The sequence below is a fragment of the Mixophyes fleayi genome, chromosome 11 (assembly GCF_038048845.1).
Source record: "Mixophyes fleayi isolate aMixFle1 chromosome 11, aMixFle1.hap1, whole genome shotgun sequence".
Taxonomy (NCBI): Eukaryota; Metazoa; Chordata; class Amphibia; order Anura; family Limnodynastidae; genus Mixophyes; species Mixophyes fleayi.
Window position 1 is genome coordinate 848267 of NC_134412.1, and position 16734 is coordinate 865000.

At 45.0% G+C, this 16734-nt stretch overlaps 1 protein-coding gene across 1 annotated transcript; it reads left to right on the top strand.

Moving 5' to 3' along the window:
* Nucleotides 1-1633: 1633 nt before the first annotated feature.
* On the top strand, nt 1634-5506 carry C1QA (complement C1q A chain). The gene is made up of 4 exons (XM_075191703.1): nt 1634-1762; nt 2373-2542; nt 3813-5037; nt 5387-5506. Exons 2-3 carry the CDS (start codon nt 2380-2382, stop codon nt 4385-4387), a joined length of 738 nt encoding a protein of 245 aa, XP_075047804.1. The 5' UTR covers nt 1634-1762; nt 2373-2379; the 3' UTR covers nt 4388-5037; nt 5387-5506.
* Nucleotides 5507-16734: the final 11228 nt, after the last annotated feature.

Genomic DNA, 16734 nt, shown 5'->3' on the forward strand with positions numbered 1-16734 from the left:
GAGGAGTGCTTAAAATTATTGAGTAGATACTGCTGACAGATATGACTTTTGACAGCCAGAAATATTAATGCACAATTAGGGAGGACACCCCAAAAACACAGAGGAGTGCTAAAATTTATTGAGTAGATACTGCTGACAGATATGACTTTTGACAGCCAGAAATATTAATGCACAATTAGAGAGGACACCCCAAAAACACTGAGGAGTGCTTAAAATTATTGAGTAGATACTGCTGACAGATATGACTTTTGACAGCCAGAAATATTAATGCACAATTAGAGAGGACACCCCAAAAACACTGAGGAGTGCTTAAAATTATTGAGTAGATACTGCTGACAGATATGACTTTTGACAGCCAGAAATATTAATGCACAATTAGAGAGGACACCCCAAAAACACTGAGGAGTGCTAACATTTATTGAGTAGATACTGCTGACAGATATGACTTTTGACAGCCAGAAATATTAATGCACAATTATGGGGGACAACCCAAAAGCGCTGGGGAGTGCCAAATATGAAGAAAAAATAATAAACCTCTATCCTCCTCTCTGCACTAGCGATTTTGGTTAGAGCAATTGCAAGAACAATATTGTATTCTTTCTCTGTCCCTGCTCTAATTAGCCTATGACTACACCCTGCTCTCTCCCTCTGTCAAATGGCGATGGATTGCTGTGGAGGCGTGTATTTATAAAGTTGAAGTATCGCGAGAACCGAGTCCCGAGATCCGACGACGTCACAATGACGTTCGGCCTCGATTTGGATTCGGAATTGGCGGGAGAGTACCGAGCTGCTCAGCTCGGTACTCGGATACCCAAAGTTCGGGTGGGTTCGGTTCTCGGAGAACCGGACCCGCCCATCTCTAATCATAACACAGGGTAATGTGCACACAGGGTAACAAGGATATCATAACACAGGGTAAAATGCACACAAAGAAACAGGGCAGATCATAACAGTAATAGTTTGTATGTTGAACAAGGTTTATCTCCTCACAGCTTTATTTTAACTTTACCCCCAGCATGTTAGATAGAAAGTCTGTGGATCACGGAGAATTCGCACGTATATGTCCATGTGTACCTTGTCTGTGGGTACATGTGTATATATATATATATATATATAGATAGATAGATATAGATATAAATATATATATATATATATATAACCACATGAGGCCCGAACGGAACCTCAACCCACTACTATGTCTTCTGGGATCCAACTGGACCACTTTGCATTGGTTTCATCCCAATCTGTGCAGGGGTTTCCGAATGCATAATCGGACAGACAAACACACCAAATTCATCCAGTGGAAGGCCCAGAGCAGGCACCCTGGGTCAAAGTTCTGGCCAGCGCACCTCAACGGGAGGTCTGGCTGGGACCTCAGCGCCCTAGTTTGAGATCCAATGTTAAAAGTCTTTTCAAATTTTCATCCAAATCCATCCAGTGGGAGGCTCAGAACAGGCTACACGGGTCAAACTTCTGGGCAGTGTACACCAACAGGAGGTCCAACCAGCTCCTTATATCCCTCAAAATCTGTCCGGTATCCAACTGGACCACCTTGCGTTGTTTTCATCCGAATCGGTGCAGGGGTGTGGAACAGTTTATCATGTTATGTTTTGCAGCCACAGAATCTGTGATGGGGAAACTGAGCTCGGTATTTGGGAAAAGCAGAAGTCTGCAGAGGATAGAGGATCACAATCTGTCAGAATCTCCCCGGAGCGGATCTCTTCACATCTGCAGATTCCAGCCACTGAGAACACTGAATCTGGTAAGAATTACAGACTATTGTGTCCCCTACTAGATCCTAGAATGAGACGTAGCTCCCCGAAGCTCTATCATATGCTGCACTGTAATACTATATACTGCTCTGTTATATCATGTGCTGCACTGTAATACTATATACTGCTGTGTTATATCATGTGCTGTACTGTTATACTATATACTGCTGTGTTATATCATGTGCTGCACTGTAATACTATATACTGCTGTTATATCATGTGCTGCACTGTAATACTATATACTGCTGTGTTATATCATGTGCTGTACTGTTATACTATATACTGCTGTTATATCATGTGCTGCACTGTAATACTATATACTGCTGTGTTATATCATATGCCGTACTGTTAAATTATATACTGCTCTATTATATTATATACTGCTCTGTTATATAATGTACTGTATTATATACTGCTCAGTTAGATCATGTACTGTAATATTATATACTGCTCTATTATATAATGTACTGTAATATTACACACTGCTCTATGAAGAATGTCTTCTGGTTCCAACCTGTTGTTATTTAGTGAAGCGCTGAGATATGAAGCTCCTATTTGTGGGATGAATGTGATCCTGAATGTTTTGTGCTCCTGTTGTAGGCCTGAGATGAGGATCTGTTGGCTGCTCCTCGCCCTTCTACTGGCAGAAAACCTGAGTTGGGTTTGGTGCCAATCTGATGGGTGCACAGCTGCCAAAGGATTGGACGGCCATCCGGGTAGACCTGGCCGTGACGGGCGCCCGGGACAGAAAGGGGACCGTGGAGACCCAGGTAACATGACAGCTGTCACTCATCTATATTAGGAGACAACAGTGAAATAATAACAGATGGAGCCAGACTTACTGGGAGGAACAGCCTGTGACCACACTTACATAGTGATACCACCGGGGCAACACTGGCAGAGCTGGTGGACTGTGCCCTTCGGCCCAGTCAGTCTTCTTATATCTGTAGCTCGTGGAATAAGGATGTGAATACCAGCTATAATTCATTTTCATTTTATTAATACTTAGATGAAAATATATTATGTTTCACATAGTACTGGTATACATTACATAGATTGCAAGCCTGTGAGCCGGGTGATCTTACCTCTCTGTCTGTATTACCCAGTATTGTTTTATTACTGTGTTTCTTCCCAATTGTAAAGCGCTACGAAATTTTCTAGCACTATATAAATAAAAGATGATGATGATTACATAAAATAATCTTAGTTTAAATATAACGTAAGTTTGTTTATCAGATAAAAGTGCCTCAGTAAGTGAAACGTTCCTACAATATATAATAGATATGCAGCCTTCATCATCATTATCATTTATTTATATAACGCCACTAATTCCCCAGCTCTCTACAGAGAACTCACATCAGTCCCTGCCCCATTGTGGCTTACAGTCTAAATTCCATAACATACACACAGACACACACACACATACACACACACACACACAGACATACACACACAGACATACACACATACACACACACACACACACACACTAGGGTCAATTTTTTGATAGCGGACAATTAACCTACCAGTATGTTTTTGGAGTGTGGGAGGAAACCCACGCAAACACAGGGAGAACATACAAACTCCACACAGATAAGACTATGGACGGGAATCAAACTCATGACCCCAGTGCTGTGAGGCAGAAGTGCTAACCACTGAGCCACCGTGCTGCAGTCTTACGTTATAAGTGAGATTTCATAAATATGATCAGTTCACTCTTTGCGGTAACTGTATCACACCTTCTAGATAGGAAAACTGGAGGTGTTGCCCACAGCAACCAATCAGATTCCAGCTATCATTTATCTAGTACATTCTAGAAGACACTAGCTAGAATCTGATTGGTTGCTGTGGGCAACACCTCCAGTTTTCCTTCCTAGAAGGTATGATACATTTACCTCTTTGTCTATAATAACAGCATTTGTGGATTTGTTATGGGATCATAATATAGCATCACTGAGCGTGTAAACATTTTCAGACACTATTTCGAATTTCCGTTCATGAAGGATTGTAGACTGCAGTAACCCTTCTCGTCTCACTCAGGTGCTGCCGGGCGGATTCTTGGACTGACAACAAGCAAAGGGGATGCAGGAGACCCTGGGGCCACAGGTGAGCCTGGCCACATAGGGTACAAAGGTCCGGAAGGGCCTTTGGGATCTCTAGGAGAACAAGGCAGAAAAGGTTTGAAAGGAGCGATGGCCGACATGAAAGAACAGCACAGACCAGTCTTCTCTGCCACGCTGCCCAAAATTAAAGACAACGTGCTGATATTTAGCCAGGTTATCACAAGCGAAGGAAATATATATGACAGCAGCACAGGAAAGTTCACCTGCACCACCGAGCCTGGTCACTATTACTTCACCTTCCAGGTGATGTCCATTGGAGACCTCTGTCTCCACATCTATGTCAAGAGGGGCGCAGAGCAAAAGAAGAAGCTGCTCAGCTTCTGTGACAAAAATGTCCGAAATCAGCCTCAGGTAAATTCTGGAGGCACCGTCCTCAATCTGGGCCTTAAGGATCAGGTGTGGATAGAAACAGATGCCACCAGCAGAAGAATCGCAGGCTCTGAAGGGAGCAGCGTTTTCAGTGGGTTCCTGCTCTTCCCTCGGAACGAGTGATCTATAATATTATATACAGCTCTATAAATCCGCTAATTATCCAGTCAGTACCCCAAGTATTCCTAACTAATTACAACAAACAGAGTAATTATACCGACTTGCTATGTGTAAACGTCAGTCATGGAGTCACAGGTAGAGATTAGCACAATTAACGCCACATTTCATACAAAATGCGAAGCCTGATCCAGGCTTTAGTTTCACTAATTAAAGAAATAAATCTGGGCTGACGGTTCTTCATTCTCCTCATTCACTGCAGCAAAATGCCCCAAATCTTGCGGCTAAATGTGAATAGTTTTCTGAATTGCTTTGAAAATTTTGCTCCTCTCTACTCGCAAATGATTAAATGTTTTACTTGTAAATACGCATCACTCAGAGCCCACTGGGCAGGTGCACAGTATGGGGGACATTAGGGGTAGTGGTGTCAAACTGAGCTTAAAGCAGAAGGACGCAGTTATATAAACATTACAGACTGTGAGTGGGAAGTGCATCATTTACGTTTAAGTACACAAAGCTGCCTTGTATACAGTGCGTGCTCAGAGTATATCTATAGTGTATCTATATGTGCCATGTCCTTACTGTATATCCAATGTGTCCTTTATTCAGGTGTCTCCTCATATTCAGTGCATTGTTATACCTGGTGTGTACTTACAGTATATCCATAGTATACTTATATCCAATGTATTCTTATATCCAATGTATTTTTATATCTGGTGTGTCCTTATATTCAATGTGTCCTTATATCCAGTGTGTCCTTATATCAGGTGTGTCCTTATATTCAGTGCATTGTTATACCTGGGGGTAAATGTATTAAGCTCCGGGTTCTTCAACACCCGCGAGTTCGGCGTCCTCAGCGTTTAAATTTAAAGCGGCGCTGCCTTGTAAAGGGAAGTTTCCCTTTACAAGGCAGCGCCGCTTTAAATTTAAACGCCGAAGACGCCGAACTCGCGGGTGTTGAAGAACCCGGAGCTTAATACATTTATCCCCTGGTGTGTATTACAGTATATCCATAGTATACTTATATCCAATGTATTCTTTATCGAATGTGTTCTTATATCCGGTGTGAACTATTATCTAGTTTGCTGTAAAATGGAAACATTCAATAAAGATCTTTGTCCATGATTCCTGGTGTTTTCTTAGTCTGTATAGAGGAGCAGAGATTGTCCTCATTGTGTACAGCCTGGGACGGCTACTGGAGATCTTTCCTTTCATCCATATATCTAGTGTGTACTTACAGTATATCCATAATATACTTATATCAGGTGTGTCCTTATATCCAGTGTGTCCTTATATTAATTCACCTGCTAATTAAGCTGCAATAAATATGTCCATATTTCTGTCAGTTGTTCCTTTACCCAACACATACAGTAACGTCAGCAAAGAACAGCAGAATATGGCCCTTACATCATCATCATCATCATCATTTATTTATATAGCGCCACTAATTCCGCAGCGCTGTACAGAGAACTCACTCACATCAGTCCCTGCCCCAATGGAGCTTACAGTCTAAATTCCCTAACACACACACACACACACAGACTAGGGTCAATTTGTTAGCAGCCAATTAACCTACCAGTATGTTTTTGGAGTGTGGGAGGAAACCGGAGCACCCGGAGGAAACCCATGCAAACACGGGGAGAACATACAAATTCCACACAGATAAGGCCATGGTCGGGAATTGAACTCATGACCCCAGTGCTGTAAGGCAGATGTGCTAACCACTGAGCCACCGTGCTGCCCTTACATTTCTAGTAACCCAGGGCCCCCGCTCACCATGGCAGGTATCTCTGGTGCTTGTGGCTATTCTAAGGTGTATTCTGGAGAGTGGGTGGGCGGCTGATGGAGAGGGAGGTTGGGGTCAACCTAATGCCTCAGAAGCGCTAGACGGTGTTTTATGCAGAATCTCACCTATAAGAAGGCAATATCCTTCCATCTCAAAAATCTGCTTGACATGAGACACGGAGACACTTGATATGAGAGACAGAGGTAGAGGCCATTATTCAGCAGAATATGTTTTAGCTTCACGTACATGTTAGATATACTACTAGAGTGTATCTAACAAACAATAAATATAGGCAGGAGATTGTGTTCATAAAGTATACCCGATAGGTGATTTATATTTAATTATTTAATAAAAAATCTCCACAAAGACTGATACATCCTTTAATAATCCTGAAATGTAGCAACTGAGACACTTTTAAGTACAAATTGCTGGTACCAAAAGTATTGCAGGGAACGATACAGTTGTACAACATTAGTAAAATGGGTGAATTACCTCACAGTTTAGCCAGCCAGCACCTGTTCTACAAAGGAGGAACTTTTTGTCTCGTAAGTAACTGCTCGCACCCTGTGACAGACACATTCACAAGCAACTCTAAGCCACAGACACTGCCATATACACAGAGATAAACTCTATATATACGGCAGTAGCAATAAAGAACTCATAATAATGGCTTTGCCAAGTGCTCTTCAGTTTACCCTGAAGTCCTGCTTCCTCCTCATGCTACTGTCAGTGCTCAGAGGAATAATCTCCTCACAAGGCTTGTATCTTCATAGGTGACACCATGCCCTCACTCTAGGATCAGTGTAAGAGAGGAACAATGGGATAAGTGTGTCCTCCTGCAATCTACATCAACGCCCTAAACACTAAACCCCATGTATTACATAGAGTCCCCCCATTATCTACTCTAGAAAGTCATGCATTCAGTCTGCGGGGTGATGTGTGTATGTGCTTATCCCCTGGCACCTACCATTGGAGGTCTTACCTCAAAGGCTTAGACCAGTTTACTTCCCAGGTACAAGGGTTAGTTACATGGATAGCAGCCCCTACACAGTAACGTAGTACAATTACAGCGGATGAATGGGCTGTGATAAAGAAAGTAAACTTTTAGTACATCTTTTTCTCCAGCACAGTAATTGCTTATATATATCCCAGTTGTAATCACATTATCTGTCCCCAGAGCTGACACTCTAGCTGATTGAGGTTGTCACTCTGAATCTCTCTCTCCAGCTTCAGCACTTTCAGAGCCATTCCACCTGCCCTGATCTCACCTCACACCAGGGTATCTCTTCCCTACTCCTGTATCCTGCTACGTTCAATACCCAGGGGCAGGCTGTCTCTACGCATATAGTCCTCTCAGTATGGCCCTCACACTCCTGGCAATCAGTTCTCAGACAAGTCAAGCTGAGAGCACCTGGATTCCTGCAGCTCAGAACTCAGAGCCCACATCTCAGAACATAGGTTCTCTCTCTTTGATTCTTGCTGGATTCAGGGGCCCACCTCCCAGAACGTGGGTTCTCTCTTTCTGCCTCTCTCAGTTCCGGAGCCCACCTTTCAGAATATAGGTTATCTCTTTCTGTCAATCTCGGGGTTCCGGAACTTCTCAGAATGTAGGTTCTCTCTCTCTTTCTCTGCCTCTCTCAGTTCTAGAGCCCACCTCTCAGAACATAGGTTCTCTGTCTTTGCCCCTCTCTTGGTTCTGGAGCCCACTTCACAGAAAATAGGTTCTCTCTCTTTGCCCCTCTCTGGGTTCTGGACCCCAATTCTCCGGACATAGGTTCTCTCTCTTTGATTCTTGCTGGATTCAGGGGCCCACCTCCCAGAACGTGGGTTCTCTCTTTCTGCCTCTCTCAGTTCTGGAGCCCACCTTTCAGAATATAGGTTCTCTCTTTCTGTCAATCTCGGGGTTCCGGAACTTCTCAGAATGTAGGTTCTCTCTCTTTTTCTCTGCCTCTCTCAGTTCTAGAGCCCACCTCTCAGAACATAGGTTCTCTGTCTTTGCCCCTCTCTTGGTTCTGGAGCCCACTTCTCAGGACATAGGTTCTCTCTCTTTGCCCCTCTCTGGGTTCTGGACCGCAATTCTCAGGACATAGGTTCTCTCTCTTTGATTCTTGCTGGATTCAGGGGCCCACCTCCCAGAACGTGGGTTCTCTCTTTCTGCCTCTCTCAGTTCTGGAGCCCACCTTTCAGAATATAGGTTCTCTCTTTCTGTCAATATCTGGGTTCTGGAACCTCTCAGAATGTAGGTTCTCTCTCTTTGTCCCTCTCTGGGTTCTGAAGCCTACCTCTCAGAACGTTTAGTTCTCTCTTTCTTCCTCTCTCTTGGTTCCGAAGCCCATGTCTCAGAATGTAGGTTCTCTCTCTCTGCTCCTCTATTGGTTCTGAAGCCCATCTCTCAGAATGTAGGTTCTCTCTCTTTGACTCTTGCTGGATTCAGGGGCCCACCTCCCAGAACACAGGTTCTCTCTTTCTGCCTCTCTCAGTTCTGGAGCCCACCTTTCAGAATATAGGTTCTCTCTTTCTGTCAATATCTGGGTTCTGGAACCTCTCAGAATGTAGGTTCTCTCTCTCTGCTCCTCTATTGGTTCCGAAGCCCATCTCTCAGAATGTAGGTTCTCTCTCTTGCTCTGAGATTATATGGATATAATGTTCATGTATTAGAGTATATGTAAGGTGACACATATGTTACATAACTACATTACATTTTTTTAGCCCTACCATTTCCCCAAGAGTACTCAGCCCTCTTACAACCATTCACCTGCCATGATTTGTCCCTTTCTCACCAGCTGCATCTTGCTCCCACCATCAGGGACACATCTCTGCCACCCTCTGCTGCCATGGGCAACAGCCGGGTCACTTTTAGTCTATGCCCATACAGATCCCACGCTATGAACACAATATAGAGCACAAATACACTGAAAGAGTCCAGGACATAGCTGGCTGTTATTACCTTGTACATGGTGATCATAGATACAAAGGGGGGAGTAGAACGCACTGATCACATTTATGATGTCACATCACATTCTTACCGATCAATAATCTGCTGGTGACATATACTATGGTTTCATATCATATCGGTATCTGTTCAGTGATTTCACATTTCACCATTGGTATTTGGCAGTAAGTGTCCCCAAACCCAGCCACAATCGCACCAGGCAGCAGATGACCTCATCTTCGTCCCCAGAGCTCTATCCAGTACAGGTCAGAACGGAGAAACAAAAGCGAAACTCGTGGACTTTATAGCCAGAATTTATGTGATGTTTATGTGAGTATCTAATTGTAAGCTCATGGGTCCACTGTAAATATGTCATGATAACAGGGAACAGTCACTTTCTGTACATTTAGCAGATATGAAAGACATTGTAGGCCTGAGTCATCAGTCAGTCATGTTGTGTGACGTATCTTGCACATGCTCAGCAGCGGCTCTTACACCAGTCAACAAAATTGCATCCAATTCATGTCCAAACGCAAATGACACTTTCAACTGCCTACGACAAGAATGATGGAACAGGGCTGGGAAGGATCTGACGCACATCCATCCACTTCAAGCTCAGGTATGTGCTGTTATCAGGGCAGGAAACTAATAGTGACACGTATGTATTCTAGAACATGTGTGTGCATGTAACAGAAAATGCATTTTATGTACAGTAAGCATTAAGAACATCCAGGTTTATATATTTCATGTATTTTATTTCGCATATATTTTTTATTAATGATCATAGTATTAATAGTTAAGTAAATGCATTTTAGAAAGTTTTTCTTTATATTGCACATAGCATAGTCTGCAGTCTGCACAGTGTACTTATTCCCATGGAAACGTTTCTTGTACTTCAACACAAGCGACATACATGCAAATTACATCCGATTACATCAGATTTTCTTAAACACAAGTTCCGCTCACATTGCGCTGATGATGAATCAGGCTCAGTATTTTCCTACTTATAAGTTAGCTTTTACCCTTTAATAAACTGAATATTTTATCCTTCCTGTCTGATGTCTGTTTCCAGGAGTCATTCTCCCAAAATGCTTCACCAGCCACTCTAACCCACCAGCCAATGTGGAGCTGCTAAGGGTCAAGTTATTAGCCATTGTAGCCAATGAGGCTAATAGTGGACAGAAGGGGTTACATTCTATTGGAATGAGTCATTTAGAGTCACATACAATGTCCCTGGTGTTACAGTAAATAAACCAAAACATTCAGAACCTGGTAGTTAGAAAGTGGAAACTAAGCGCTACAATGGGAGACACAATCTGACGTTTGTTATTATAAGAGATATATAGATACTGTGGTTAGTACTGAATAACGATGTATCCACCTAAAGGCTCAGTGTCTACAATGTAACCGGACGTAACACCTCTATGACCTGGGTGGAGAGAGCACAGAGGACTAGGTCATAGTCAGCAGTCTATTAGACCATCCCTGATACCAGTCTGACAGTCTCTACAATGTAACCGGACGTAACACCTCTATGACCTGGGTGGAGAGAGCACAGAGGACTGGGTCATAGTCAGCAGTCTATTAGACCATCCCTGATACCAGTCTGACAGTGTCTACAATGTAACCGGACGTAACACGTCTATGACCTGGGTGGAGAGAGCACAGAGGACTAGGTCATAGTCAGCAGTCTATTAGACCATCCCTGATACCAGTCTGACAGTGTCTACAATGTAACCGGACATAACACCTCTATGACCTGAGTGGAGAGAGCACAGAGGACTGGGTCACAGTCAGCAGTCTATTAGACCATACCTGATACCAGTCTGACAGTGTCTACAATGTAACCGGACGTAACACGTCTATGACCTGGGTGGAGAGAGCACAGAGGACTAGGTCATAGTCAGCAGTCTATTAGACCATCCCTGATACCAGTCTGACAGTGTCTACAATGTAACCGGACATAACACGTCTATGACCTGGGTGGAGAGAGCACAGAGGACTAGGTCATAGTCATCAGTCTATTAGACCATCCCTGATACCAGTCTGACAGTGTCTACAATGTAACCGGACGTAACACCTCTATGACCTGAGTGGAGAGAGCACAGAGGACTGGGTCACAGTCAGCAGTCTATTAGACCATCCCTGATACCAGTCTGACAGTGTCTACAATGTAACCGGATGTAACACCTCTATGACCTGGGTGGAGAGAGCACAGAGGACTGGGTCACAGTCAGCAGTCTATTAGACCATCCCTGATACCAGTCTGACAGTGTCTACAATGTAACCGGACGTAACACCTCTATGACCTGAGTGGAGAGAGCACAGAGGACTGGGTCATAGTCAGCAGTCTATTAGACCATCCCTGATACCAGTCTGACAGTGTCTACAATGTAACCGGACGTAACACGTCTATGACCTGGGTGGAGAGAGCACAGAGGACTAGGTCATAGTCAGCAGTCTATTAGACCATCCCTGATACCAGTCTGACAGTGTCTACAATGTAACCGGACATAACACCTCTATGACCTGGGTGGAGAGAGCACAGAGGACTGGGTCATAGTCATCAGTCTATTAGACCATCCCTGATACCAGTCTGACAGTGTCTACAATGTAACCGGACGTAACACGTCTATGACCTGGGTGGAGAGAGCACAGAGGACTGGGTCACAGTCAGCAGTCTATTAGACCATCCCTGATACCAGTCTGACAGTGTCTACAATGTAACCGGACGTAACACCTCTATGACCTGAGTGGAGAGAGCACAGAGGACTAGGTCATAGTCATCAGTCTATTAGACCATCCCTGATACCAGTCTGACAGTGTCTACAATGTAACCGGACGTAACACCTCTATGACCTGAGTGGAGAGAGCACAGAGGACTGGGTCACAGTCAGCAGTCTATTAGACCATCCCTGATACCAGTCTGACAGTGTCTACAATGTAACCGGACGTAACACCTCTATGACCTGGGTGGAGAGAGCACAGAGGACTGGGTCATAGTCAGCAGTCTATTAGACCATCCCTGATACCAGTCTGACAGTGTCTACAATGTAACCGGACGTAACACCTCTATGACCTGAGTGGAGAGAGCACAGAGGACTGGGTCATAGTCAGCAGTCTATTAGACCATCCCTGATACCAGTCTGACAGTGTCTACAATGTAACCGGACGTAACACCTCTATGACCTGGGTGGAGAGAGCACAGAGGACTGGGTCATAGTCAGCAGTCTATTAGACCATCCCTGATACCAGTCTGACAGTGTCTACAATGTAACCGGACATAACACCTCTATGACCTGAGTGGAGAGAGCACAGAGGACTGGGTCATAGTCAGCAGTCTATTAGACCATCCCTGATACCAGTCTGACAGTGTCTACAATGTAACCGGACGTAACACCTCTATGACCTGGGTGGAGAGAGCATAGAGGACTGGGTCACAGTCAGCAGTCTATTAGACCATCCCTGATACCAGTCTGACAGTGTCTACAATGTAACCGGACGTAACACGTCTATGACCTGGGTGGAGAGAGCACAGAGGACTAGGTCATAGTCAGCAGTCTATTAGACCATCCCTGATACCAGTCTGACAGTGTCTACAATGTAACCGGACGTAACACCTCTATGACCTGGGTGGAGAGAGCACAGAGGACTAGGTCATAGTCAGCAGTCTATTAGACCATCCCTGATACCAGTCTGACAGTGTCTACAATGTAACCGGACGTAACACCTCTATGACCTGAGTGGAGAGAGCACAGAGGACTAGGTCATAGTCAGCAGTCTATTAGACCATCCCTGATACCAGTCTGACAGTGTCTACAATGTAACCGGACATAACACCTCTATGACCTGAGTGGAGAGAGCACAGAGGACTGGGTCACAGTCAGCAGTCTATTAGACCATCCCTGATACCAGTCTGACAGTGTCTACAATGTAACCGGACATAACACCTCTATGACCTGGGTGGAGAGAGCACAGAGGACTAGGTCATAGTCAGCAGTCTATTAGACCATCCCGATACCAGTCTGACAGTGTCTACAATGTAACCGGACGTAACACCTCTATGACCTGAGTGGAGAGAGCACAGAGGACTAGGTCATAGTCAGCAGTCTATTAGACCATCCCTGATACCAGTCTGACAGTGTCTACAATGTAACCGGACATAACACCTCTATGACCTGAGTGGAGAGAGCACAGAGGACTGGGTCATAGTCAGCAGTCTATTAGACCATCCCTGATACCAGTCTGACAGTGTCTACAATGTAACCGGACGTAACACCTCTATGACCTGGGTGGAGAGAGCACAGAGGACTGGGTCATAGTCAGCAGTCTATTAGACCATCCCTGATACCAGTCTGACAGTGTCTACAATGTAACCGGACGTAACACCTCTATGACCTGAGTGGAGAGAGCACAGAGGACTGGGTCATAGTCAGCAGTCTATTAGACCATCCCTGATACCAGTCTGACAGTGTCTACAATGTAACCGGACGTAACACGTCTATGACCTGGGTGGAGAGAGCACAGAGGACTGGGTCACAGTCAGCAGTCTATTAGACCATCCCTGATACCAGTCTGACAGTGTCTACAATGTAACTGGACGTAACACCTCTATGACCTGAGTGGAGAGAGCACAGAGGACTGGGTCACAGTCAGCAGTCTATTAGACCATCCCTGATACCAGTCTGACAGTGTCTACAATGTAACCGGACATAACACCTCTATGACCTGGGTGGAGAGAGCACAGAGGACTGGGTCATAGTCAGCAGTCTATTAGACCATCCCTGATACCAGTCTGACAGTGTCTACAATGTAACCGGACGTAACACCTCTATGACCTGGGGGGAGAGAGCACAGAGGACTAGGTCATAGTCAGCAGTCTATTAGACCATCCCTGATACCAGTCTGAGAGTGTCTACAATGTAACCGGACGTAACACCTCTATGACCTGGGTGGAGAGAGCACAGAGGACTAGGTCACAGTCAGCAGTCTATTAGACCATCCCTGATACCAGTCTGAGAGTGTCTACAATGTAACCGGACGTAACACCTCTATGACCTGGGTGGAGAGAGCACAGAGGACTAGGTCATAGTCAGCAGTCTATTAGACCATCCCTGATACCAGTCTGACAGTGTCCACAATGTAACCGGACGTAACACCTCTATGACCTGAGTGGAGAGAGCACAGAGGACTGGGTCATAGTCAGCAGTCTATTAGACCATCCCTGATACCAGTCTGACAGTGTCTACAATGTAACCGGACATAACACCTCTATGACCTGGGTGGAGAGAGCACAGAGGACTGGGTCATAGTCAGCAGTCTATTAGACCATCCCTGATACCAGTCTGACAGTGTCTACAATGTAACCGGACGTAACACCTCTATGACCTGGGTGGAGAGAGCACAGAGGACTAGGTCATAGTCAGCAGTCTATTAGACCATCCCTGATACCAGTCTGACAGTGTCTACAATGTAACCGGACGTAACACCTCTATGACCTGAGTGGAGAGAGCACAGAGGACTAGGTCACAGTCAGCAGTCTATTAGACCATCCCTGATACCAGTCTGACAGTGTCTACAATGTAACCGGACGTAACACGTCTATGACCTGGGTGGAGAGAGCACAGAGGACTAGGTCACAGTCAGCAGTCTATTAGACCATCCCTGATACCAGTCTGACAGTGTCTACAATGTAACCGGACGTAACACCTCTATGACCTGGGTGGAGAGAGCACAGAGGACTGGGTCACAGTCAGCAGTCTATTAGACCATCCCTGATACCAGTCTGACAGTGTCTACAATGTAACCGGACGTAACACCTCTATGACCTGGGTGGAGAGAGCACAGAGGACTGGGTCACAGTCAGCAGTCTATTAGACCATACCTGATACCAGTCTGACAGTGTCTACAATGTAACCGGACGTAACATGTCTATGACCTGGGTGGAGAGAGTACAGAGGACTGGGTCACAGTCAGCAGTCTATTAGACCATCCCTGATACCAGTCTGACAGTGTCTACAATGTAACCGGATGTAACACGTCTATGACCTGGGTGGAGAGAGCACAGAGGACTAGGTCACAGTCAGCAGTCTATTAGACCATCCCTGATACCAGTCTGACAGTGTCTACAATGTAACCGGACATAACACCTCTATGACCTGGGTGGAGAGAGCACAGAGGACTGGGTCATAGTCAGCAGTCTATTAGACCATCCCGATACCAGTCTGACAGTGTCTACAATGTAACCGGACGTAACACCTCTATGACCTGGGTGGAGAGAGCACAGAGGACTAGGTCATAGTCAGCAGTCTATTAGACCATCCCTGATACCAGTCTGACAGTGTCTACAATGTAACCGGACGTAACACGTCTATGACCTGGGTGGAGAGAGCACAGAGGACTGGGTCACAGTCAGCAGTCTATTAGACCATCCCTGATACCAGTCTGACAGTGTCTACAATGTAACCGGATGTAACACCTCTATGACCTGAGTGGAGAGAGCACAGAGGACTAGGTCATAGTCAGCAGTCTATTAGACCATCCCTGATACCAGTCTGACAGTGTCTACAATGTAACCGGACGTAACACCTCTATGACCTGAGTGGAGAGAGCACAGAGGAATAGGTCATAGTCAGCAGTCTATTAGACCATCCCTGATACCAGTCTGACAGTGTCTACAATGTAACCGGACGTAACACCTCTATGACCTGAGTGGAGAGAGCACAGAGGACTAGGTCATAGTCAGCAGTCTATTAGACCATCCCTGATACCAGTCTGACAGTGTCTACAATGTAACCGGACGTAACACCTCTATGACCTGGGTGGAGAGAGCACAGAGGACTAGGTCATAGTCAGCAGTCTATTAGACCATCCCTGATACCAGTCTGACAGTGTCTACAATGTAACCGGACGTAACACCTCTATGACCTGGGTGGAGAGAGCACAGAGGACTAGGTCATAGTCAGCAGTCTATTAGACCATCCCTGATACCAGTCTGACAGTGTCTAGGACCCAATCTAGTCCTCTGCAGGAATGTAGGTAACAAAGTGTAATTGTAAATAAGGTTTCCTTATTAGTTGCCTTCACAGGCTTGTTTAGTAGAGGTCGGCCCTCTCCCCTCTCTTCCTAAATACGCACTCAGGGTCATGTCACCTAATGTGACGTCTACACCCAATGGACTGTTTTACCCTCAGCTTGCACAGAGCTTCCAAGTAATCATTAGTGCTTTATAATATTAAAAGGATTATCTGCCAATATATCACCGGCAATCTGTGTTTTATATGTCGTCAAGAGATTGTTCTGTGAAGTGTGCGCCTCTAAGAGGTGGGTCTGTATGTTGTACACTTCTAGGCGTTATATCTGAGTGTTGTACACCTCTAGCAGGTAGATCTGATCATTGTACATCTCTAACAGTTAGATCTGATCATTGTACTCCTCTAGCAGGTAGATCTGATCATTGTACACCTCTAGCAGGTAGATCTGATCATTGTACTCCTCTAGCAGGTAGATCTGATCATTGTACACCTCTAGCAGGTAGATCTGATCATTGTACACCTCTAGGGGGTAGATCTGGTCATTGTACACCTCTAGCAGGTAGATCTGATGATTGTACATCTCTAGCAGGTAGATCTGATC